Source organism: Neopelma chrysocephalum, unplaced genomic scaffold (genome assembly GCF_003984885.1).
Source record: "Neopelma chrysocephalum unplaced genomic scaffold, ASM398488v2 Primary Assembly neopelma1_42, whole genome shotgun sequence".
Taxonomy (NCBI): domain Eukaryota; kingdom Metazoa; phylum Chordata; class Aves; order Passeriformes; family Pipridae; genus Neopelma; species Neopelma chrysocephalum.
In genome coordinates, this window is record NW_020897700.1 from 1,383,389 (window position 1) to 1,408,585 (window position 25,197).

Here is a 25,197-nt window from a genome sequence, read left to right on the forward strand (position 1 = left end):
AGGTGGCTATTTTGTTATGAGCTGTGTGATGTTCTCTTCTTTCTCAAACATCTCTGCAAGATGAAAGTTCCAATAAATCAATGTTAACCAATTAAACTACATTAAGTGGTTTTGGCACACCTACTATCACCTTGTGTCTTGCAGCAGCTTGCTCTGCCCTCCCCAGAGTTGCTTGCTCTTTCCTACAGCACCTGATCCAGCAAAGGTGGTGGATCCTGCAAGGAAACAAAACTCTGTATCTTTTCCTGCCAAGAAGAATAAACCTGCATAATTTCAAGACAGCAGTTATTGCCTTCCTTCATGTAGATGTATTTTTATTCCATCTGACATGCCAATGTGTTTTGAAATTCCTGCTGGCCACATGGGCACTTCAAAGAACAGATCATCAGCTGCTGTTCACTGAAACATATCCAAAACGTTTTCAGTGTCTGGTCAGGGGTGCAGGGCCTGCTAAAATGCAGGACAACAGAGGAAAACAACACCATGCACATGGGAAGGAGAGCACAGCCAACTACCACTGCTCAGCACAGCCCTCCCAACTCTCAGTTAGGAATTCATTGTTGACACTGGACAGGTACTCGTAATCCCAGTGTATTTCAATAGATCAAGGGATCTGCAGTTAACCTTTCCTGTTGGTTTGTTGCACAGTGCTGAAGCAGGAATCCTCTCTCTTCCTGCAAAAGGCCATGTGATTTCACTGTAAGAGGCAGCCTTCAGGAGTGCCCTGGTAGACAGTAAGAGCAAAAAGGACAGTGTGGGACTTCAAAAAGGACTATTGATGAAACAACTCACTGAGGTTCCTGATGGCAGTAATCTGTTTAAGACAATTTGGACAGTTTCTCAGTATCCAGAGGCTTACTTCCTAGAAAACAAGAGAGTGTTTGCTATCCTTGATTAGCCTAGTTGCTAGAAAACTTTATGTTTAGATGGGCCAAGCTGCCTTCAGACTGCCATGGCAAAAGATTAAGAATATCAATTTCCCTGACAAGCTGTCAAGAGCGTCAGGTTCTGTCACAGCCACACTCCTGCCACAGCCTCCATCTGCTGAGGCCTCAAGGGGAAAAAGAAAAAAAAAAACAAACCTTAAAACAATAACTAACCTCTGGATGGGTAAGCGCCACGGACCCTACGGCAACAAGCAAAGCTTCCCCGCCCTCAAGCGGAGCAATAGGGCGTACTAAGGAGCCGCTTTGGTAAGGGTGCCCCGCCTCAGTCACTCCCTGGGGGAGAAAGAGCAGAGCCGGGAAGAGGCGAAAAGGCGGGATCGGCGAGGGAGGGAGGAGGCGGGCCGGGAGGGCGGGAGCGCCGGGTGCGGCCATTCCGCCGGGATGTGCGCGGTGCCATCGGTAAGCCCGGCGGGGATTCAGGTGGGCAGCTCGGTTGCAGGGTCGGGTCCGTGGGGGGGCACCGGTGCTGGGCACTTGGACCAAGACCTGGCGCGGGAAAACGGAAGCAGCGGAGGGAGAGAGGTCCCTTCTGCCCGAGCCGGTGGCGTTTTGCAGGGCCAGCGCTGAGGAGCCCGGAACGGCCCCCGCAGAGCACGGCGACGGCGGCGCTCGGCGGTACAAGGACGATTTGTGCTTTTATGTCTTTAAATGCCCCCTGCGCCACGAGTCACCCCCGCGTATTTTAATCTCCTCGACTGAGCTGCTTTGGCAGCAGACCAGAAAGAAAGGTAATGAAGACTTTGACTCCAGAAACAAAAGCCATTGTTTTAATAGTTCATGGTAGTGACTGAGGTGTAAGCTTTTTAGTACTTTACAGATTTATGGTAAAGAAGTAGACTTAAGTCCATGTAAGTCACAGGGAAATTCCTAGAGCTTCAGGGAAGTACCCAGGGGTGCAGAGTGCACAGGACACTCACAGGATTGGACCACAATAATAGTTACTGGGCTTAGTGATGAAAAAATATTCATGAAGATGGGAAAGAAAAATCATAGTTCTTGTCAGAAATACAGCTACTGAAGAAAAAAGTGCTTTTAATATCAAAATTACTGTTATTGTAGTACTAAATCAATATGTATAGGGTATTCGTGTACTCACCAATGACCATAGTTTTGAGAAACCTCTTATTTAAAACATATTTGTCTTCATGTCATCACCAGGAGAGAAGTGAATTGTTATTGTTCCTGTTTTCATAAATGGTGGTTTGCAGCACAGGGACACTAAATGGTTTATCTAGAATCAGAGTGGAATTTAAATCACTTAACACTTGTGTACCCCAAAAGCTGGTCTGAAGCCATTGTTTTAGACTGAATCTTTACAGTTAGGCTGTGGGCATTATGGTTTACAGGAGCAAAAGGTAGAACTGACAGGCAAGGATCACATTCTTTTGTTACTTGCCACTGCTGTGGATAATCTGAATTTCAAAGGCAATAGCCAGAGCTGATATGTATTTCTAATGAAAACTAGGCTAAAATCAGGACCAAGTGCTCTACATAAGTACTCAAAGATAGTCGCTCTAATCTGACATTCCTGTCCCACTTTGCTTGTGCCAACAGGAGTGCTTTCACAGCTGTAACAATGGATTGGGAAATCCAGTAATGTTATTGTCTTTGAGTTAGTAAAAGGTCTTGCAGATCAGTGAGAACCAGGTTCAGTAAGTAGCAGATCAATTATCAAGGAGAGATAGGAGCAGGAGGTAGAAGCAAGAAGGTTCCATTCAATGTTAACTTTTAACTCAGTTCAGCTACTCACTGCACTAATACTATAGTATCTTAAATAGCTTTGGGGTTACTAGGGTCAGACTTTGAGTGTTCTTAACTCCTTGCATTTTTTTTCAGGCTTCTATATATTTTGGCTTCATTTTTATTAATAAAACTTTTGAAGATACACATTTATACTTGAGCCCTGAATTGCTGTAGGTCACTTTTCACTTTCAGGCCTGAAAAACCATCTCAAGATTCATGTTTTGCTGTCTTGCAGAAACTCTCTAGTGGTTACAGTGGATTCACAGGTTATTCCTCTCAAAATATCCCCAAACAGTAAGCAGGTTTTTTTGCTCTGTGACAAATATCTGATTGTATTCCTGAGGTTATACACGAGTAGGTTTTATCAAAAATTCCCTAACCTTAGAGTATTAGACCTGAAAACCTCAGTGGATGCCTTGGGAGTTTCTGGAACTCTTGAATAGCTGACAGGGTAGGTGTGTTAGAAAACCAGAAGAAGAAAAGAAAGACCAGTAAGAGACCTAATCTAGGATTTTAGGAACTCAAGTACAGTTTCTTGCTGTAACAGATACTTTCAGTATAAATTTCAATAAGTACCCTAGACCTCATCTATGGAACAGAGTTTGGGCCCTTTGAGTAAATCAGCATAGTTGAAAAACAGCAATACTGCCAGTATGGATCCATTTCCTTTAGAACTATTTATGATGACATAGGGAGTGTACACTGCTACAAAAAAATCACATCGTTCTGTATCATGTGAACACCAGTATAAATTTTTAACATGGCCCACACCTTAGTCTTACTGTGAAATTAATGTGAATTTCACACATACCAAAGCATCTGTAGTGATTAAATGCTGCGCGACCATAAGCTAAAGATATGCTTGTGTGGAAAGATGGTCATAAAAGAGCAACACTTAACCTGGAAGGTTTTGGTTTACAATTTTGAAACCAATGTGGCACATGAGAACAGGGTATAAAGCAGAACTTTTCTCATGAATAGAGAAAAGGAAGTTTAATATTTGCACAAAGGATCGCTCTTCAGCAGCCTTCAGTTCTATTTTGGAACTGATTACCTGGAGCAGAAATACATGGCTCATCTGAAATTTGTTAGTGCATTGTTTGGTTGTGTCTGTAGGTACAAGATCTGATTGGCATCCTAAATAATTTTACCCAAGGTGAAGGAGATTTTTTTGGTTTTTTATACTGCTCACACACTGTAGCACATGAACCAATACTACTGCATGTAGTATTGTGGTTTACTATGTAGTATAGTGGTTTACTGGTAAGTTGTCTTGTGTCAGGGCCTTGGCACTTCCTGGGTTTTTATGCAGCTTGCTGGTTGTTTTTTAGTTGTAAACAGCTGTTGATGGCTGGCTTACCATACTCACAGCCAAGAAATTTCCTTTCCAAGATCCAAGGCATTTCAAAGCTTGCAGGTTTTCAGTGTTGCCCATACTAAATTAGACTTTTGTAGGTAGGAGTGCATGGCAAAATAGTGCCACAGCAATTCACTTTTCATGATAGCGTTTGCCTTCCACTATTAATTCAAGAGTTCTTAGCATCCCCTTTATAAATATAACTCAGAATATGTGGTTGCAATTAACCACATATTTTTCTTAAAATTGAAGTTTTGATTCCTGCAGGTTTTTGGCTGCTTGTCCCATAAATTGGCAGCACAAGTCTTATCCAGATCTATTTGGCATATTAGAGTGTCTCTGGGTATTTCACGCTGGCTTGCAAAGACATATGACAAATTTGTGAATCGCATGTTACAGAGAAAGTATCAAACCTTAGGAGAAAAGATGAACTTGTTCTTCAGAGTGTAAATTAATCTTCAGGCCCTGCCTCCCTTAAGTTTCTCCATTGTCTAATAGCTTCCGAGTTTTGAAAGATGAATAGAAGGAGTTTTAAACATTTAGCCTGTATAGTTCTGTAAGTATAGTGACACAAGTGCTAATGAACTTGAGCAGTAACATTTACTACGATGTTTAAATGGGACTTTTGTGTGGATCAGGGATGATCCACTTTTCCATAGCACTGTGTAGTGTGACCTGCATCTAGGTCAGCATTTTTAATCTTCCCTGGCCACCTAGAACCTCAGACCTGGAGAACATCCTGAAATATTCAGATGGAGAGCAAAGAAAAGGGATGTTGCTGGGGAGATGCACTGTCTGAATTGCTTCCCTTTTGGGTGCTGTAGACATTTTTCAGGTAAGATAGTGCAATTTTATTGATTGCATTTCTGTTTGCTAAGAATTATTTATTACTTCCTACTGGAAATCAGCACAGATGACACAGAAGGCCTATTGCACACTGCCTGAGAAGGAACAGAATAGAAACACACACCATAAACATGGTTTGAGGAACATTCTTGTCAAAAGTGTCATTTGCCAAGTGTATTTAACAAAAAATTTTCTGAAAGAAGAACGAGGAGTAGCTATTTGGAGATCACAACAAAAGAGAAGGATGTTGTCAGAAGGGAGGAAGTGGTCAGGAGAAGCCAAGTGGTAAGGCACTTAAAGTGACATCTGAGCAGATGACCACAACATAATAGTAAGGTGCAGTTCCAGAGCATAAACATAGACTAAATTATCTATGCATCTGTTTTGCTGACAACGTTGAGAAATGAACTAGTATGGGAGAGGTCAGTGACTGCTAGGTGATTTGAAAAAGGCTACCAAAAATGTAACTGAAATTAAGGAATTTTTGGTCTCAGCTCAGTCCCCCTGCAGGAAAGCAAGGAGTAAAGGTATGCATGGAGATATGCAGGTGATATTTTGCAGAACTGGAAGCTGACAGAATTTATAAGAGAAAATGGAAGGTGAGTAATTGGAAAACAAAACAAATTATGGACATGAAATACACACGCAAGAAAATGCTTATACTGGGCTTTATGATGAAAGGCCCTTCTTTAAGGGTACAGACCATTTAAAGAAAGGGTTTTCTCAGTATTACCACTAGCAGAGGGTTCTCAAAGGCTGTTTTTATTGTGATATAGGGTGGTTAAACATGGATAGTATATAGTGTTGATCTGTCCTGTGGTAAAAATGACACTGCTGTGCCTTGCTTTAACAAAGATATAACAGCCAGCTATTTCATACTAACCATATCTAGTCCTTCCAGTTTTTCATATCTCAGATATGAAGAGGAAGGAATCAGAGTACATGAGGGAACTAGTATAGAGAGAAAGCGAATGTGTCCAGTGTCAGATAATTCCTTCCACATTTCATCATTATCATGTGATGTTAGTAAGCTTGCTACAAAAACTTTTCTTTTTGAGTGTAAGACATACCTGATATACCTCTATATCAGCTCTTGCCGTTCAGCAGGATCAAGTAGTATTCACTTGAGTGTATAGTATGAAAATGAGGATGGTCTAGCTTGTATGACACTGTCCTCAAAACTTGGCATGTGATCATTTAGGCTTCCTGTTTTCAAATAGTTGAACGTTATTCTTGGGTTTTTTAAACATAAACATTTTTTTTAATTAAAATTCTAAAAATAGTTCTTCAGAGTAACTCATCTTGTTGGTCATTTGCCAGTGTTTAAAGAATTATCTGCCATTTTTTATTACTACTTTTAATTCACATGAGCTGGAGAACTCAAGAATTTAAAATGAAAAATAGCATAACAAGAGGGTCAAGTAATGTTTTAAGGGAAGGGATTTCTTAGAAAATTGTTCAAAACAGCTTTTATTTGATCTTTGGCAACTTAATCTTTGATAATATCTAACATGAAGTTGATGAAACTTATTTTGACCAAAGAAAAGGTGTTCATTACTTTCTGAACCAAATTTAAGGAGGAAGAAGAATAAAATGACTCTAAATAGTTAACAAAAGCAAAAGAGATTTCTGAAGTTTGAAAGCTCCTAAGTCCTATTTTAAAATGGTGATGCAAATGATTTTAAAAAAAAATCATTTGCAGGTAGTAGCTCTGTCAAATCCCAGGTGAGTCAGAGGGCATTGTGGCAGAGTCTGAGGTCCAGATACTTTTTTCCCAAGATGTTGGTTAATTGTCTGATTCACCTTTCTGATCATAGAAGATTACTTGTTGTTTCTCATACAATGCTTCCAGTGTGGTAGGTTCATGTTAGTTATTTCTGGTCCATACAATCTTCAAAGTTTACTTAAAAGTTGTTACATTAAAATACTGGGGATACTGGCAGAAATATGCAGTGCACACAACTGAATGTGATGCTTCCTGTCCCTTTCTAAGCTCTGCTTGTCTGAATAAGGATGAGGAAGGGTGGGGCAGAGGTTTTGGAGCTGTGTCAGGAGTCAAGGGTGTGTATGTGGTGAGGGGTGACTGCATATGCAGTTTAAACCTAGTAGTGAGGAATTCTGTCTTAACATGCTGTCATGTTAAAATGTCCAGTACTCTTCCATTCTACTGTACACCCCCCCCCCCTTTTTTTTTTAAGTAGTGGTCACTGGGTATCAAATACTAAAAAAGATAATAAATTATAAAAACTGAAAAGACCTAGAATTTAGAAGGGTTTGAATTTTTTCAGGTGTATTTTAGCTATATAGGTTATTTAGCCTGTATAAGTTTCACTGAATGAGCAGGATCTGCTATTTAAAACTTCTGCGCTCCCTTTAGCCCTGGGAATTTTGGAAAGAGTTCATTTTACTGCTTCTTCATCAATATCAGATGTTTGTTTGCTTCTTATGAAAACAAACATGATTTTCACTACAAATCTAACCTGCCCTCAAATACCTCACTTGTGGCATCCTGAAAAAATTTGCAGCATTTACTTATTTAAGTTTTCTACAAGGACATTGCACATTATAACAATATGTAGAGATATGTCAGATTACTGGGCAAAGAGTTAATGTTTCAAGCAAAAGTGTGGTTAGTTGACACACCTTGTGTGATTCATGCTAAAGACAGAACCTTGAGAGAGTCTGATAAATTTAATAGAAGAAATCATGTTAAAACTCTCCCTCATAATTCAGCACATTGTTAATTAAAACAAACGTTTATTTGAAAAGGTCCCTCACTGCATAAGATCTGTTTGTCAGAAATTACTGAGTTGTCACAGCAGAGATTGTGAAGAATTGGTTTTTTCTCAAAATGGCCAAGACTTAAGGATGTCATCCAAAATGTAGATGTTTGGGGTTTTTTTAATAGCTGAGCTGCCAACATTTGTACCTCTTTCTGGGAAGTCATCTTTTTAAAGTTTTTAATTTCCAATACTCTGTTCTTTGCTTCATTCCTGACTTCAGTGTAGGTGGGTCTGTGTTAATTTGGTTTTTGAGATCTCTAGGTGTATTGAAGACTCTTCATAGCCATGTATGGACGCCACCAGCAGCACATTGTATAGTACCTAAACATTTTTGAAGACTTGGGTACCTTTCAAGCTTCAGACTTGTTCTCAGGCTCAGGGTAAATGAATTGAAGCATCTCTTTCACATGTGTACAGATCAATGTTCATATGTATGACTGTATAGTAGCCATGCATTAAAAGTAGTTAATTGGTGTGAAGTAGCTGCTTCTACATGTCAGAGTTTCCATTTCTGGTGGAAAGACTGACCCTGACTAAAATGAGACAGTAACCTCTGTGCAGTTCCTCTGGGAACTGTCTCCCAGGCAGTAGGATTAGGGGAAGCAAAGGTAGAAGATGCAAACAGGAGGATGCCATGTGCAAATAGGAGGATGCCATGTGCTTTGAAAAATTTTCACAACCTCCTTCTTTCTCCTCTGAAAAGTCCCAGACATAGCTTCCTTCCCATGCACCCTTTGTTAGTAACTGGGACCACAAGATTTAGGACTGAGAAAAACAGAAAACCTTTTTCTCAGACTGGTCCCTTACATTGCCTGAGGGAGCGCTTCAGAAGGGCCTTGCAAGAACAGTAGGGTACTGCCAGGGAATGCTGAGAGGAGATGCTGTATAGAGGTTTGTTTTTCCCTCCTTCGTGTACAGATCATGGTTTCTAAAGAGGAATGTGTTTTTAATGTACGTGGTAACAATCCTCTGAGACATTAAGATTGTAACAGTCAATAACTATCCACATCTCATAGTGATAGGACAAAAATGTACCATCTAATTGCACGAGAGGAAGAGGCCAGAGAGACAGTAGGGAAAAGCTTTCTAGCTTGAAGGGTAGTTGCGCAGAGGACCAAGCTCTTTAGGAATGTTGGAGAATTTTCTTTTTAAGAATAGAATGGGTTGATGTAGAGATATGAATACTGTCTCATTGTTAGAGGACCTACTGAGGGCTTTGTGCTCATGTTTCAAGCTTTCTACAATTGTAAGAGAAAAAAGAAGAAATCAAGGACAGTATGTAAGAGAAGATAGTTTGGATAAAATGGATTAGAAGTTTGGAAAATTGCTTTTATAAGGAACATTTTGGAGGAATCTTGAGCAGGACAGTGGCATTTGTCAACGGCAGAGATACCACATGAATAGATAATTGAACTGATTAAATCAGGATTAATGTGATGACTGCCTAGGATCTGTTGTAAAGAGATTTTATTTAGAAAGATCCAGCAAGTTTTAGAGGCAGCTTTTTTGTGGGAACTTAGGAGGAGGATTTAGTAAAAAATTTTGCTAGAATGTATGCAATTAGTAAGATACCAGATGGAAGGAAAGTAATCTGCAGTGAGAAGTACTGATGATTTCGGTCTCATGCAGTTTATAGTTTTAAACAAATATACTATAAGCTGTTCTATGGAAGAAGTAGTACAAGAAATGTAGCAACCATTAAGGTGTAAAAGTTAATAAATTGTAACAAACTTAGTTGTAAAAACCAGCACTTTTGAGCTTCTACTAAAGCATGGTTTGTGTGTGTAAGAGGCCTTTTCTGACTGCATTAGGTAATTTGAAAAAGTGAGTATCACCTACATCTATGAACTTCAGCTTTCTTTAGGAAGAAAAATTCCTGTGTAGAATGCTAGAGCTTGGCTAGGTGGATAGAGGAGAAGCGTTTGCATGAAATTTATTCATCCTCTGTCAGTTGTTAAAAATTCTCAAACCTGTTTCTAATTCAATAGAAAAAAGTTTTTGTTCATGATAGTTACTTAGTGCCTTTCACTGGCAATTCCTCACTTTGTGTCACTACTCAGATTCATATTGCTAGATTGTTGAATTCTGAGTTTAATAAAGTTTGTTAACTATCAGTATGGACTGCAGTGTCTGAGACGAGGATTCCTTTCAAAATACCGTTCCCTGCAGCATTAGCAGCTTGTCTGCTTTTTTAATACTGTAGCATGAGAAATTGGTGGGCGGGCTGCTATTAAAAAGCAATTGTGCGTTTTAAGCAGAGTAATCAAACTCTAGGATCCTGAAAGAGTGGATGAAATTCAAGCTTTGAAGCAGAAGTTCCTGGCCTTACATAACCTATTAAATATTAACTGTCTGGGTTGGTTTTCCTTAGTCGAAATATGAAAATCACTTTTTCCCTGGGCTTATTCAAAACTGTAACTGTGACTTTTTAGTTGAAAAGCCTTTATAGAATTGTTATGTAACTTGCTGTATTTTAAAACATTTCTAGGTAGACGACACTCCTTGGATTATAAAGCCTTCCAGGTGCAATGGCAGATCCCATCCGCTGGGCCCGATACCGTTGGCAGCGACTGATATCAGCAGAGGGCAGGGAAAGCAGCAGCAGCAATTCAAGCAGCAAGTGCCATCAATCATCAAAAACTACTGGCAAACATAGGATAGTGATACCCTGTTTGGGACATTTTAAAGAAGAGTATGAAAAAGTATCAAAACTATACATGAACAACAAAATACGAACTACTAAGTATACTTTACTGAATTTTTTACCACGGAATTTATTTGAACAATTTCACAGGTAATTAACTCCTTTTTGATTGTGGTAGTTCTTCTAAAGTGGAATCTTTTTATTTAAATGTGTGTGTGTTGCTTTCTATTCAAAAATTGTTCTTCCTCCTGCCCTGCTTATCACTTCTGAAAAGATATGTGTTATTTGGCCAAAGTGTCTTAAATATCATCAGTGTTGGACTAATCCTTTTCTCCTTAGCTTATGTACTTTCCACTTATTCAGTTCTTTGGGCTATTGAACTATTTCTTCCTCTTGGAGCACTGCCACACACCAATCTGCAGTAGAATTTTCAGTTCATTTCCTGTAAATGTGTTTTTCCCTTTCCTTCATGTCTATCTCTCTTGCCAATTTTTTTTCATCTTCCTTCTGCTTGGAGGACTGCTGATTTGTAAAGTTATGCAGGGAGGTTGTAGGATGGCTTCCTTTTTAAGACATGCCATCTCCACTGAGAGGCGATAAAATTAAGTTTAAAAGACCTGGAAATTTGAGAGAGTGGAAGTTTGCCAGTGCTTTACTAGGAAACTTGCGCCTGGAGGACAGTTTTGAAAATAAAGGAAAATTCTTGGTTTCTGCATTGTCTGGTCATGTATATTAAGCAGCAGTGCAGCTAAGTAATCTGTTGACTGGAGAGTGAAAACAGAGTTCTGGATACTTAATTCTTAAATTGCAGTTGGGGTGAAGAAAAGATAATTGCTGTTAACTTAAATGTCTATATAGCATGGAGTGGGGAAAAAAGTATCACTGTCTGCTAGTACAGCTAACTCCTGTGTTTTCTCTTTGTTTCAGAGTTGCCAATTTGTATTTCCTGTTTCTAGTTGTCCTAAATTGGGTTCCTCTGGTGGAAGCTTTCCAAAAAGAAATTACAATGCTACCTCTGGTGGGGGTTCTGACAATTATTGCAGTGAAGGATGGTTTGGAAGATTACTCAAGGTACAAAATGGATAAACAGATAAACAACTTACTAACCAAAGTATATAGCAGGTAAGAGACAATTGTCTTTATGGTATATTGCTATTATTTGATTATGACTATTATGTGAAAAGTTGTTGAAAATTCTTTTGATTTACTTTCTGAATACTCATAGAATCATAAAATAATTTGAGAAAGGTCTCTAGAGGTCATCTAATCTTAAACCCCTTCTCAAAGCAGGGCTATTTAGATCAGGTCGCTCAGGGTCTAATTGAGTCTCAATCACCGGTTTTGCTAAATGGGTATCAAATTAGTGTAAAATTTACTGAAAAAAATTATGCATTGAGGCGTGTTCATGCATGAGTTTGTACTGTGTTGACCAAGCTACTTTGATTAGTTAAGCATTGTTGTACATAGCATTTGTTTTGAAAGGTGTATTTTTAGTTCCTCTAAAATGGCTGTAAGGACCATGGAAATTCAGAGGCTGCTGGTTTATCGCTCATTAATGGTATCATATTGTACTTATAATGTAATAACATTTGCCCAAGCAGAATGAGATAATTTTCTATTTGAGTGCATCACAGTTTGGTACAAATGTTAGCATCTGTTTCACCGTGCAGGACTGCAATATTGCAGACTGTGGGTGCAAGTCAGGAGTGGAATCTGCTAGTGGCAAGAGGTTTGCTAATAGGCAGTTATTATACAGGGATAATAAAAAGATAGGAATGCAAACTGATGATATTCTAAATTAACTGGCAAAAAATTCTTTTAGTGTACGTTGGTGCTGCCCACATAATTGTTTTTCTTTTATACCTGTCATAAAAGGATATTCTGAGCATGTAAAATACAAAGATAAAGGAAGTATAGTGAACCCTTTTTCTTTCTTGCATGCTCTGTTTCCATGTAGAGAAACAAGTATTTTGGAAAATGTCACTTTTAATGTGTTGTGGTAGCCATCACAAATAGCACCTGGAGAGGTGCTGGAGAGGAGTGATTGGGAGTTCAATACTTTAACAAATAACATACAGTAGTTGCTGTAGTACGAAACCACATTTAAAACTTCCTCTTTTCATTAAAGACACACCTTTTCTTAGTGAAGGCAATACAGTGAAAATAAGCTTTTCTAAAATCTTAATGTGCTAGTTTAGGTTTATGCCAAACCCTAAACTTTGTACTCTAGAGGTACCCTTAATTAGCCCATGTGGCGTATTTACAGTCTGGTACTATATAATTATTAAATGTAATGTGGTAGTTAGCAGATGGAATCTCCAGCTTTCTAGCATTTGCCACACTCTCTTGGTACTTTAAGAACTAACTCATAAACGTAAAAGTCTGGACTATCATATTATACCACAAAACAAAACCAAATAGATTTTGTTGGCAAACACAAATATATATAGCAGCTTTCCCAGAAACAATCTATTCAACCTATAAAGATTAGAGCTCAAAACAAGTAAGAAATTGGGCTATTAGGGAAGATAAGTGTTTTCTTTCTTTGTCATGTCTGCAGAGAAGTTTAAGGGAAAAGCTGGATTATTTCTGGCTATGAATTGTCATGTACCCTGAAAGAATTCATTGCCAGAAAGCTGAAGCATTCGATATTCGTATTCCTGAAGATTCTGTGTTACTCATAATCTCATACCAATGTTAATGAAACAGAATTAATTTCTGATCTTCTGTTCTGGTTTGATATTTTTTCCCCCTTCACCAAAAATGTGTAATAATCAGTGGCCATATTAGTCCTGTGTGAAAATTCCTTATTGTGCCTCCAAATGTTTTGGCTTTGTAACTTTTTTTTCTCCTTAGTTTTTGTCATGAAGTATTTTATATAGTCTAGTCTGGTTTTAAAAATAAGCTTGGAGGCATGGTTCAGGAGAATTAAATGCTACTGGTACAAAAAATTATTGCTCAGTACATGTGAGATGATTTATCTTAAACTTCCATTAATCTCACATTAGAATTCAGAATTTCTTAACTTTTTTAACAAGAATCCCCTGTTCCAGTGCATGCATTTTATCAAACATAGTAATTGTAAACATGATGAACAGCTAGGTAATTTTGAATACAATTTCCAGTCATTTTCTTGCTGTGCATTTGTTCATGTGGAGAAGTTGTATACATTGTACGTTCTGTCTGTGATTTTACTTATATGTTAGATACTGACACCTACATGGCTTCTGTGTGCCCAATATAGCAGCTCTTCTTGCTATCTCAACATAACTAAGCAATAGTTGTCATGCTTGAAAGCTGGTAGGCCAGCTTTTTGTATCTGAAGATAATTTGCGTGATGAAGCATTTTTAGGAAGACCAATGATCCTTGCTTCTTGAACTCTTGTGAGGCTTGCTTGTGTACAAAGCTAAGGGTTTTCATAATAAAACCGAGTTTCGCTGTGCTCTGTTCTCCATGACAAAACATGACAGTCTCAGTGCCTTGATAGGTCTGTCTGAGCACCTAGATGCTAGTTTCTCTATTTTTGGCAAATCTGACACCACCTCCTACTCCTTAATTGCTTTTGCTTATAGCAAATGTCTGACATCCGTAGTTTCAGAGTTTTCAACCTGCTACTTTTTAGAGCTGTGGATTGTATCCATTTGATGGATCAGATTTATTGTATTTGGTCTTTAATACACAGAGCCTGAAGCAGATTTTTCTAGGAAAGTTTATTTCTGTGTCGTGATATTTCTGTGTTCTGAAAATGTGATAAGATAATATTGCTTAAAATTTTTTCCCCTTTCTCATTTTTCACTTGTGGAGTAATAAAACATATCAATAAACAGTAAGATGTGCTAATGTGCATTTTAGTTTAGTTTATAATTGTTGCTATGATGTTAAGTAGTTATCAAGTCCTTGTGCATTTTCAGCAAGTTATCATTCTAAAGTAGTAGGATCTCATTTAAATAGCTATGAATCATGAAGTATGAAGGCAGTTCTGTTTGAGCATCTGTTAACATCGTGAAGTTCATGTCATTTTAGTAGAACAGTGGTGAGGTGACTATGATAGAAAAATCCATTTAGTTTCCTGCTGACCTATCACTAAAGGCAGCCACACTTTTTTGTTAGACTTTGTGCTGAACTGGATAGAGAATATGTGCATGATCCATCTGCTGCATCAGAAGTAGGATAGATGATGTTGCTGGCTGATACGTTTTTCTTCTCTTCTTCCCTCTTCTGCAGAGCTCTCAAGTATATTTCTTTTTCATTGCAAGCCTTGCGAGTAGATGTGTTGTAATTACTGTTCTTTACAAATATGTAGTTATGCAAATCATTGTATATATTTGGAATCCAGACATAATTTAATAATCAGTTTTTCTTTGTGGAATTGAGCTCTGTAAAGAAAAATCCTTTCTACAAGATTCTTCCTTACTTTTAGCTTTTCTTTCCTCTCCCAGACTCCAGTCTGGCAAAAAGAAAGTGGGACTCATTCAGGTCAATCAAGTAAAAAGAAGCATCATACTTTTTCAGTCTAATGTTCAATAAACAGGTAGTGATTTAAAAGAGGAAATATTTTCCATCACTTAATCTCAACACTGGCAGCATGGACAAATAGTTTTTTGTATTTTTTTGTGAAATGCATAGGAGTTAGAAAAAAATACAGGGATGTGAGCGTACCGGTATTTTGTACTTTTTTAAATCTCTTGTAAATAATTTCTTCAAGAATAAATCAAAGGGTTGCTTTGTCACAAAGTCTACAGTTTCCAAATATTTCTGTGGTTTTGGAAATTCCAATTCACTTTGAAAAATCTCTGTAGAAGTCAGGGACAGAAATTGACAGCTATTCACCTGATATTTTTATCTTACTGCATTAGTGATGCCATTGCTTTCTTTGCTTATGATCTTATTTTGTCTTGCTTACCTTTCTGTTTCCACCCTTTCTCTAACTCTTCTAGATGCAAGCTGGCTGAGGAAGTAATCTTCCACTGTCCTCATGGGTTCTCAAATCCTTTCCATCCTGTTTGGAGGGTGAGGTAAAAGGTAGCTGTTTTGGAGTGACCAGGGCATTCTGCTCCAGTTGGTGTAGCACCCTGATTGGACTCGTTTGGCCTTCATAGTGGGGTAAATTGGCCTACACAGAAAGTTATGCTGATTTAGGTTTTTTCTATACCTGAAGGGTAGTTCTAACCAAAAAACAAACAAAAATTACTAGTTTTTGTATCTCTGTCTCCTGAATAGATTTACTTTGTCAGCAGATTTGCAGCTGTCAAAGCCTAAGTCATACCTTCAGTAAGTGGGAGTCATATTGTGTTTCAGCAATTCTTCCTACCCTTTTTCTATTTTCCTCTATAATTAGTTTGGAGTTTGTTAATTTACTTTAGAACTTTTTCCTTCGACTCTTTTTTTTTTCTTGTCTTTATTTCAGTGGAGATGTACTGGTACGAAAAGTTGATTCCTGCAGTTTTTTTAATCCATCCATCTTCTGATAGACATGGCTGTAGCTTTAAGTTTTACATGCTTTCCATTGTGCCAGTGTTCCATCTGCGTAGAAAACTAGTTATGAGCATCTTAAGGAGAAAACAGTTGTGCATTATATCACTTTAATTTTTGTCAGCTTTTATTGCTTCCTGGTTTTGCTTTGTTTGCACTTTGAAAGCAATATAAACACCTCTTTATCTTCAGTGGAGAAACTGTCATCATTACAGTGGTTAAATGTGTGGGCCTTGTGCCATCTGTTTGTAGACAGGTATTTTCTAAGGGGTACTGTCAGATAATGCAGGTCTAAAAAGTATGGGTGCAAAGCTCAATACAGGGAATATTTTTCTGATATTTTCTTTGTCATTAGGAGTGCCTGTTTCTGTTTCAATAGAAAATGCAGCCCAAACTATACACCAGTCTGGATGACTGAGAAATGAAGACTGTGGAGAGTACGTGCTCCCCTCTTTAAATATTGCTGTTGGGTTAGTCCATGCAAGGCAGGAAACAAAGCAGTCACTGAGGGCAGTAATAGTTTGTACAAAAACCTACTCCAGACCTGCATGGTCCTTGTAGCAGTCACTGTAGGTGTGTTTCATCCACCCACATTGCATTAGCCTACTGCTGTGTGCCTCTGGCTAACTCCTCAAGCACTCTTTGTTGCTTTTTACCCTGCATCCTATTTACCACTCTAAACCTCACTGTTTGCAATGAGCTGCTGAAAATTCTTCATCTCAGCTGAGGACACAACAGCAGCTATAAATGGAATGTTGAAAACAGTTTAAACTTATTTACTTCATGCCTGGATATTTCATACTAATAAGGAATTTCAACTCAATGCTGACAGGCAGGAGCTTTTATTGACTTCACTGAGTATTACAGAGTGTTGGTACCTTCATAGAATCATAGAATGGTTGAAGGGACCTTAGAGATCATCTAGTTCCACCCCCCTGCCATGGGCAGGGACACCTTCCACTAGACCAGTTTGCTCAAAATCCCATCCAATCTGGCCTTGAACCTTACATTCAAAGATTAACGCAAAAAATACTTTAAAATTCTGTAAATACAAATATTTATATTTAGAACATCAGTGAAGTTGTTGCTGAATATTCTTTCCTTACTGGTAAATGTTTGTTATTTTGGGAGACAGACATTTTTGAAAGGCCTTATCAGAAGAGAATAAGCTGTTCTTCGTTGTATAATTGCAAGAAAAAGTGAAGGCCCAAAGAGAAATACTGAAAACACTGTTTCCTTTCTTGGAATGATGAATATACTGGAAGCAAGTGTATTGAATTTTAAATAGAGCTAAAATAATTCTCAGAGGGTGTCTTGAATGTAATTCCCAGAAAAATGGCTTGGACTCCAGAGTTGATTCTTTGTAATTATATTCTGCTTGAGCTGAATGCACTATCTTATCAGAGATTTTTAATGGTTGGAAGCATGAATAGTTATTTGAGACATTTTCTAGTTACAGTGTGTTTGCCTGAACTTTCAGATTATGCATTTGTGAAAAGTCACTGTTCTTCTGTGTATTTCAGGAAGGAGAAGAAATACATAGATGAATGCTGGAAAAATGTCAATGTTGGAGACTTCATCCGGCTTTCACGTAATGAAATCATTCCTGCTGACATGGTGCTGTTATACTCCAGTGACCTGGATGGGATCTGTTACGTTGAAACAGCAGGCCTTGATGGAGAAACCAATCTGAAGCAGAGACAGGTGGTGAAAGGATATGCAGAGCAGGTGATAATTGTGTGTTTCTAGTCACATAAGAAAGTTGACATGACAGATGGTCAACTAAAAAAAACCAATCAACTCAGCCCTCTACATTGCCTAATTCATGATAGCTCAGCAGTCTGCATCTGAAAACAAAGTTATTAGGTAACAGTTATAATTTGTTACTGGAGTTGTTTTGTAGCAAATATTTATGTGTTCACCTAACCCTGAGAAAGACAGATCTATTTGAAGTAATGCAAGCCAGTGAAATTACCTATTCAGGTAAATGTCAAGAAGTCATGTATGGTGCGTAGTCTGCTGTGGGTGAGAAATTTGAGTTTTTTAGAGGGGACTTCTGTGCTATATAAAGACCTAAAAAGAAGAGCAGATATTATCTTCTCTTTCACTGTTTTTTCGTATTTCAAATGAATTGTTACTCCATACAATACTTTAATGGTATACCTAGCAGTCAAAATGTTGGAGACTGGCACGAAGGGGACAATATCAAAAAAACAAAGATTCCTATCATTTCTGCAGTCTTCAGCACACTTGGTACTGAGTTCTGCTGCTGAAACACCATGCTGAAAACAATAGCGAGGAGACTCAATGTTGTCCCCATAACAACAGACTGATTAGTCCTCTGGAGGTAAAATTACTTGAACTACCTCTGAATTTTCAGCAGTGGTGAGGAAGTGAGAAGTTGTCTCTAATTCCCGTTACTTAGTCGGTCTGGTAATAACAAAGGCATGATGTGCTGTCCATGAGGGTTAATCCACTTCAGGTTAATACAGTGTAACACATCAATACAGGAAAACATAGTAAAAATTATTTTAGCAAGCCAACAAAGTACTTGCTAATAATATGATGTCTTATGAGTTTCAAATTCTACTTACAGGATTGTGTTTTAAGCTCACAGTTGCTTTTCTGCCAGTGTGAAGTCTCGTGGTTGTGGGAGTACAGCCTTCTCAGAAACCTGTAATTATGCAGATGTATTCAGTAACACCTGTGAATCAGAGAATTATACCTGGGAGTTTGAAAATTTAAATTGTGTATTTGTTTTTTCTAAACAGTAGAACGAATGACTTTCCAAAGAGTTAGTGGCAGGTACTCAGCTTGACTCAGTTATACCCGAGGCAAGCCTGTGTTATATTGGAGGCTAGAGGCATAGTCATATGCCATTAACTGAAATTAAATTGCAACAGCAGGTAATTCCAAAGATAAGGCCTTTTGGCTTTTCTCTTACTTCTTGTCATGCTTCATTCTTACTAATTCAAGATTTTGTTTTGCTTGTCTTTTCTCATTAACATGTACCTCTGGCCTTTCATAAAAGCCTTTTCTTTGGTACTCGTAAGTCTCAAACATCATTACAAATTTCTGTCTGCTTTCTTTGTGTTAGCACAAATAGCATCCTGGTCATGGTATTGGGAAAAAAATGCCTATGTGCAAGAAATACTGCTTGCAGAGAAGACAGTACCTCTTCTTTTCCTTTTTTTTCCCATATAATGAAAAAAACCTACGGGAAATCTCTTCCTTTTAGATGTTCTTATGGGTTGTTGTTTTCTTCTTCCTCACTTTTCCACCCATTTTCTCCTCTCCAGTGCTCTCAGAATATCAGCAATGCAACTGATACTTGTCAGGGTTTGATATTTACTAGAAAGTCCTTCTATGATTTGTAAGTCTGATTTATGCAGGGTAGGAGACCATCAACACCACCAGCAACCTGCAGTTTCAAAGATACATTGTTAGATAGCAGAACTTCTGAGTTTATGATGTTTTTAAGTTCTATCTCATTTTGTCTGAGTTCTGGTTTTTTGTATTTTTTTTTTGTTCCTATGGCTTTAGGTCTCTGAAATTGATCCAGAGGAATTTTCCAGTAGAATACAGTGTGAAAGTCCTAACAACAACCTCAGTCGATTTCGAGGCTTTGTGTAAGTACGCTTGATGGCTCTTTAAACTACTGTCTTTTGCTTTGTCATTCTTACTAATTTTCAGAGAGTTTGTAATGTTTGCCTTAAAAAATAACAATATAGATAGAAATCAGTTTGCACCACTACCTTTCTGAGTGCAGCCCAACAGATAGAGCTCCAGAGGGGTTTTCTGAGCAGCAGATTGTGAACTGGTGCTTTTTATTTTGTTTTGAATATTTTTAACATCTTAATTCAGGCTGTTTCGCAATTGTGTATTTCGTACTTGAAATAGCTGTTTCAAATCTGCCCTTCATAATGTGTGACCTTTACAGTATTTGGTCTGGAGCATGGCCTGATTGGGCAAACTGCATTGCTCAGAATTGGAAATCAAAAGGACTGGCTTCCTTTCCTGCTCTGATTTGTTTTCTGTAACCATCAATCACTTGATCAAACTCCTTTTCACCGGTGTGCCTACCTGTAGTTTTTTCATCAGGTTTAGTTCATGGTTAGGGTTAGGGTTTTTCTTCAGGGTTAGAGTTGGAAGGAACCTTAAGGAACTAGATGATCCCTAAGGTCTCTTCCAACCCCAGCCATTCTATGATTCTTACAGGTTTATGATTTTCTATAGACAGTAGGAAAACAAAATGCTGTTTTATGGGGAACTGATTTTCAGGATTTGAGAGTTATGTCTATATTCTTCCCTTTGCACACTGACACATTAGATTTTTGAGAAGATAAATAAATATATGTAAATCTTAGTCTGAGGAAGCACCTTTACAGTGGACCTGCCTGCACTGAAAGTGCACAGGAGTGGTGATGCTCTCAGTATATTTAAAATGGAATTTTAAACATATTTTCTATTTTCTCCAAATTTTTTTTGATGCTGGTAATCCAAGTAGAAGTTATAAGGTTTCAAACTTCCAGTGTTTGCCTTGATCTCTTTTCAGTAGTGTTGCCTACTTCTCATATGACAGCTGGCAAATTCTGGGCTTATAAACACAAGAAAATTGTAATGCAGTGCCTTCATGCTTGGATTTTCAAGGGTGATCTGCTTGCATGTTACTCCATTCTTTTGAAAAGTCCAATCAGTAACATCAGAATGAGGGTCAGTGACTAGCAGCTTCTTTGGGAAATCTGCTCCCCAGTGGTTTTGCAAAGCTTGACTGTAATTGCTGGAGTCCTACAGCTGATGTGATGTGCTTTTTTTTCAGTGAGCATTCAAACATGGATCGAGTGGCTCTCAGCAAGGAAAACTTACTCCTGCGAGGATGCACAGTAAGAAACACAGAAGCTGTTGTAGGCATAGTGGTTTATGCAGGTTAGTGAACCACCCAGGCTTTCACAGATTGCCTTGCACACAAATGTGCCCTAAAAAACAGTATCGTGCAAAGGGGAATTGGGAGAGTAAAAGCTTGAATCCAGCAGAAGGCATAGAAATAGCTAGAAATGTTAAGAACTTGTGTCTGGGGGAAGTTTGCTTCTGGTTTAACAATGTAAAAAACTGATATGCCTAATTATTACTGGAAGAACAGATCTGTTGTGTGTGAACAGGCCCTTGTCCTTAACTATCAGTTGCAATGGTAAACCCAGGTTTTGAAGTGGACATGGAAATGCTTGGCTTGCTTAGGATTTTTTTCTTATCTGAAACTGAAGCTAGTACTGTTCTTCAGTGTTCTGCATCAAGGGGCAGAAGTTTTTAAACTAATCAATATGATGTATCCAGCCAGGTAATTGTAACAGAGGTGTAGGATTTTGTAGAAAACACTAGAAATAATATAGAAGGGTCAAGAATGGGGTTGTTTCTATAGGAAGGAACATTAGTGACAAAAAGTAATGTACACATGACAGATTTTGATTTAGCTTGTTCAGTTTTCTGTACAACAGAATTCATGCATTGTATGAGAAATTAATTTGCTCGTATTTATAATCACTGTTCAAATATTTGTCAATAGAAATATTCTGTTTCCCAGAGCTTTAGAAATATAAAGCACTTGTGGTTCTGATACCTGTCATCAGAGAATTTCAACCTGTTTTTTGGTTGCAGGTCATGAAACCAAAGCCATGCTGAATAACAGTGGCCCTCATTACAAGCGCAGTAAATTGGAAAGAAAAGTGAACACTGATATTCTTTGGTGTGTTCTACTTCTAATTTTGATGTGTTTAACTGGAGCAATAGGTAAGTGAGAATCACCAGACTCCTACTATTTCCCTCTCTCAGCTTAGTGTTTTATTTTGGGGTTGATTCATTTTGTCAATCTTTATCCATGTGTAATTCCTTAAAAATTGGGCCTGCTGCCAGGTTTTAGTTCACATTGTCATGTTTAATCTGGGATGTGATCAAGAAGTATATTTCTGATGTGAATTCTTAGGTCTGGAACCTGTTTCTCTGGTTGATTTCTCTTTTCTCTCACTACTGCTCTGCAAAACTCCTACTTTCTCTTAGGATTTTTCAGATGATGTGAGATGTACACATTGAGGTGAGAGACCTAGCGTGACTAGAGTTGTAATGATTTGATATTTTAGAGATTGATTAAATGGTGACCTTGAGTGTATCTAAACAGACTAACTTTTCTGACCGATCATAAAGGTGTTTAAAATATGTTTAAAAATACTTCTTCAGACTATACTTAATAATGATGACATGATGACATGTTCACAGATAGACTAAAACCTGAACAAGCAAGGATAGCAATTAATTGCCAGAGGGGGTTTTTGGGAGAAAAGAAGTGTTTGTGAAGTGTAGTTAATATTTCCTTAGTTCTGAGATATGCTGTATAGATGTGCTATTGATAGAAATGCATGTAAGGTATTTTTTCTGTGCATTGATATTTGGGTTCCTGTTGAAGAAAAAAACAAGAAAGAAAATGGTAGTTTAAAAGCTTAGAAAGGACTGCAGAGTGTAACAGGTACCACAACGACCCTGAACTGTGATACAGTTTACATACAACTGACTCACTTTGTCTTGTTCTTGTTTTCAAGGCCATGGAATTTGGTTAACTAGGTATTCGGAAACACCTTTTATTAACATCCCCAAGCCAGATGGGAAATCGGTTCCTCCAATATTAGCAGGTTTCTATATGTTCTGGACGATGATAATTTTATTACAGGTAACTTGAGTCTGCTTTGAACATGGGTCATATTCTGATCTCATTTATACCCTCAAGTAGCTCTTCAGCTTCAGTAGAGCTACTTTGTGTTTGTAACTGGCCAAAGACTTTGGTTTTACTTAATCCCCATGTTTTATTTTGGCAGGTCTTGATCCCAATTTCTCTCTATGTTTCAATTGAAATTGTCAAATTGGGACAGATCTATTTAATACAGAATGACATTGATTTTTACCATGAGAAAACAGACTCAACTATTCAGTGTCGAGCACTGAATATTGCTGAAGACCTTGGCCAGATTCAATATATCTTCTCAGACAAGACTGGAACCCTCACTGAAAATAAGATGGTTTTTCGGAGGTGCAGCATTGCAGGATGGGAATATCGCCATGAGGAAAATGGTAAGACACTAAACCTGTGTTCACATGGGTCATTTTTCCAACATGATACTATTTTGATACCATGAACGGAATATCCTTTACTTGCTCTGGAAGAAGTCATGACTACTATGTTTTGTTTCTCTCCTTGAAATATTCAGAACCCAGAACACTGGAAAATTGCCCATTTAGTCTTTCCTCTCTTTTTTTTTTCCTCAACTAGAGTACCACTGCTTACCTAGCATTTAGAGTTTAAACATACTGTTGACTGACATAGCAGTGTATCAGCTTTATATAGTATATCTTAAGGCTCCAATTCAACATACTTTTGCCCTTGAGGATACAGTAACATGAATGAATTACATGCTTAACAGTATTAATACATTACTTAACAGTAATTTTAAGGTACAAGTCAATCACGTGTGTCCACATGTGTGTTAATTCTGCAAAGATAAGTACCTCCATCAAAAATGACTGTTGTATTCTTACTTATATCTTACACACACCTGTTTATTGTTAGCCAAAAAGTTACCAGGTGGTGTTAACGGATAGTTGCTATCTTACTGTCTAAAAGTGTATCATCTTTCAGTATACATACCATAAGAGCCAGCTTGAAGCCTTATGGGAGCCAGGAGAAGATATAACTCCAGACACAAGAGAAAACTGGGCAGAGTGACACGAATTTTTTAATTAGCTATTTTATTGATTATATAAAACCACAAAGTTTTTATTATGGTTACCATGTGTAAGTACTAGCAGCTGCAGCCCTTTGCTCTTATGCTGGTGGGCAATGCAAGCATTCCATATGAGATCAAAGGGGAGGTGCTGACAGGTGGACATGTGAAGCACAGCTGTGTATTAAACCCCCCTTGTGGTATTGGTGGGTTTGATGGCAGATAGAACTGCTCACAACTGCGAGCAAAAGGCACACCCTGCTGGCCACAGCAGTGAATCAGTTCAGCCCTTCTTTTACTGTGTCACAGGACCAGGTGGTTGCAAACAAATTTTACAGCAAACAAATTTCTGCACATATTTTGAAAATGTTATGGTGTGGCTGTCCAGATAATTCTTTAGCTTTGCATGATTGTACTGGGAAGGATGACTACAGCAAAATGAGAAAAAAGTATTTTTAAGTCTCAAACTTGGTGAATGAACAACTTAGATAAGAAGTAGAATGTATTTTCAGAGCATTTCCTATAGGAAGGAAAAGTATTTCAGAAGAGAAACCAAACAGTGGTGTGAATGATGCAACTGTAGCTGATTCAGTCTCAGTGTGCCAGGGAAAGTATGTCTACATGTACTTCTCTATGTAGTTCACAGAGAGTTATCTTCCAAAATTATTAGTGTATTAGTTATGTTCATAATTATCTCCTCCTGCACCCTGTTTTTTTCCTGGAGAATAAACATAGGTTTCTTCCTAACAAATTAGAAATTATATGAGCCCTGAAAATCACTTTATGAAACCTTGGTAGGTCCTGTGGTTTAGCTCTGTTTTGTATTTGTTCAGTTGCATAGAGCTGCTGCTTGCAAGGCTCCTGTTACACATGGTAAGAGTTGCAGTGCAACACAGTACAGTCTTTTGCATACAAGCCACCTAGTCTGGACATTTATCTCTGTGTTTATATCTATTACCCAGGGTAAAGGGGGCACATGAGGGAAGCACACTACAGCAATGCCTGTGATTCAGTACAGTCCTCCATATAGGTGCCCCCATGCGGTGTTCTGTCTAAAGTAACATGTGCCTCTTGCACCATGGCGTTACAGCAGTATGGTTTTACAAGAGGTGCCACATGTTACTTCAGACAGAGCATGCAGTTCTTAAGAGCCTAGAAGCATAGTGGAATGGGCATGTTGTCCAAACCTGCCTCTGCAAACACATTCTAAGTCACTTGTGTTGCTTTCTAGTAAAAGGTATCAATGCTTCGTATGGGATATTGTATTTTCGTAGTTGTGGAGAGCCACAGTTTGTTACATTCCCAGCTATCTGTTTTTTAAAAGAATTACGTTACTAATTTCATGTTGACATCAGGGAGATGGCCTCCCAAGGAAGGTGTAAGCTCTGGTCTCTCTGCTTTCCTTGGCTTATCAGAATGGCAAGATGAGAGGATTCTTTCATTTATGTGTGGGGTGAAGTTGTAGCCCCACAATTGAAGTTTGAGGTATTGCAAAAGTTAGGCCGTGTTCCATGGGAGCAGTGGAGCTAATTAGATAGTTTCCATGGACACAGCCTTGAGTTGCAAAGAGTACAAGGTTAAGACTGTTTAGTAATGTGCAGGTGCTTGAATTCCTGGGTATTTTCGTGAGAATATGTTTGT

The 25,197-nt window shown here is 38.2% G+C and overlaps 1 protein-coding gene across 4 annotated transcripts in view; it reads left to right on the forward strand.

Annotated features, from left to right (window-relative positions):
- Positions 1-1,284: 1,284 nt before the first annotated feature.
- The window catches only part of ATP10D (ATPase phospholipid transporting 10D (putative)), a 46,613-nt gene continuing 22,700 nt past the window's right edge, over positions 1,285-25,197 (forward strand). The window contains exons 1-10 of one of the 4 annotated variants that reach the window (XM_027676321.1): positions 1,285-1,346; positions 10,165-10,470; positions 11,248-11,442; positions 15,259-15,336; positions 17,317-17,521; positions 19,337-19,422; positions 20,613-20,719; positions 21,446-21,577; positions 22,381-22,508; positions 22,654-22,906. In XM_027676321.1, coding sequence (XP_027532122.1) covers positions 10,205-10,470; positions 11,248-11,442; positions 15,259-15,336; positions 17,317-17,521; positions 19,337-19,422; positions 20,613-20,719; positions 21,446-21,577; positions 22,381-22,508; positions 22,654-22,906 — 1,450 coding nt within the window. In that variant the 5' untranslated portion in view covers positions 1,285-1,346; positions 10,165-10,204. Of the gene's footprint in view, positions 1,347-1,638; positions 1,676-10,164; positions 10,471-11,247; positions 11,443-15,258; positions 15,425-17,316; positions 17,522-19,336; positions 19,423-20,612; positions 20,720-21,445; positions 21,578-22,380; positions 22,509-22,653; positions 22,907-25,197 lie in introns of those variants that run through there. The other 3 variants (XM_027676322.1, XM_027676323.1, XM_027676325.1) reach the window with 3 other exon arrangements.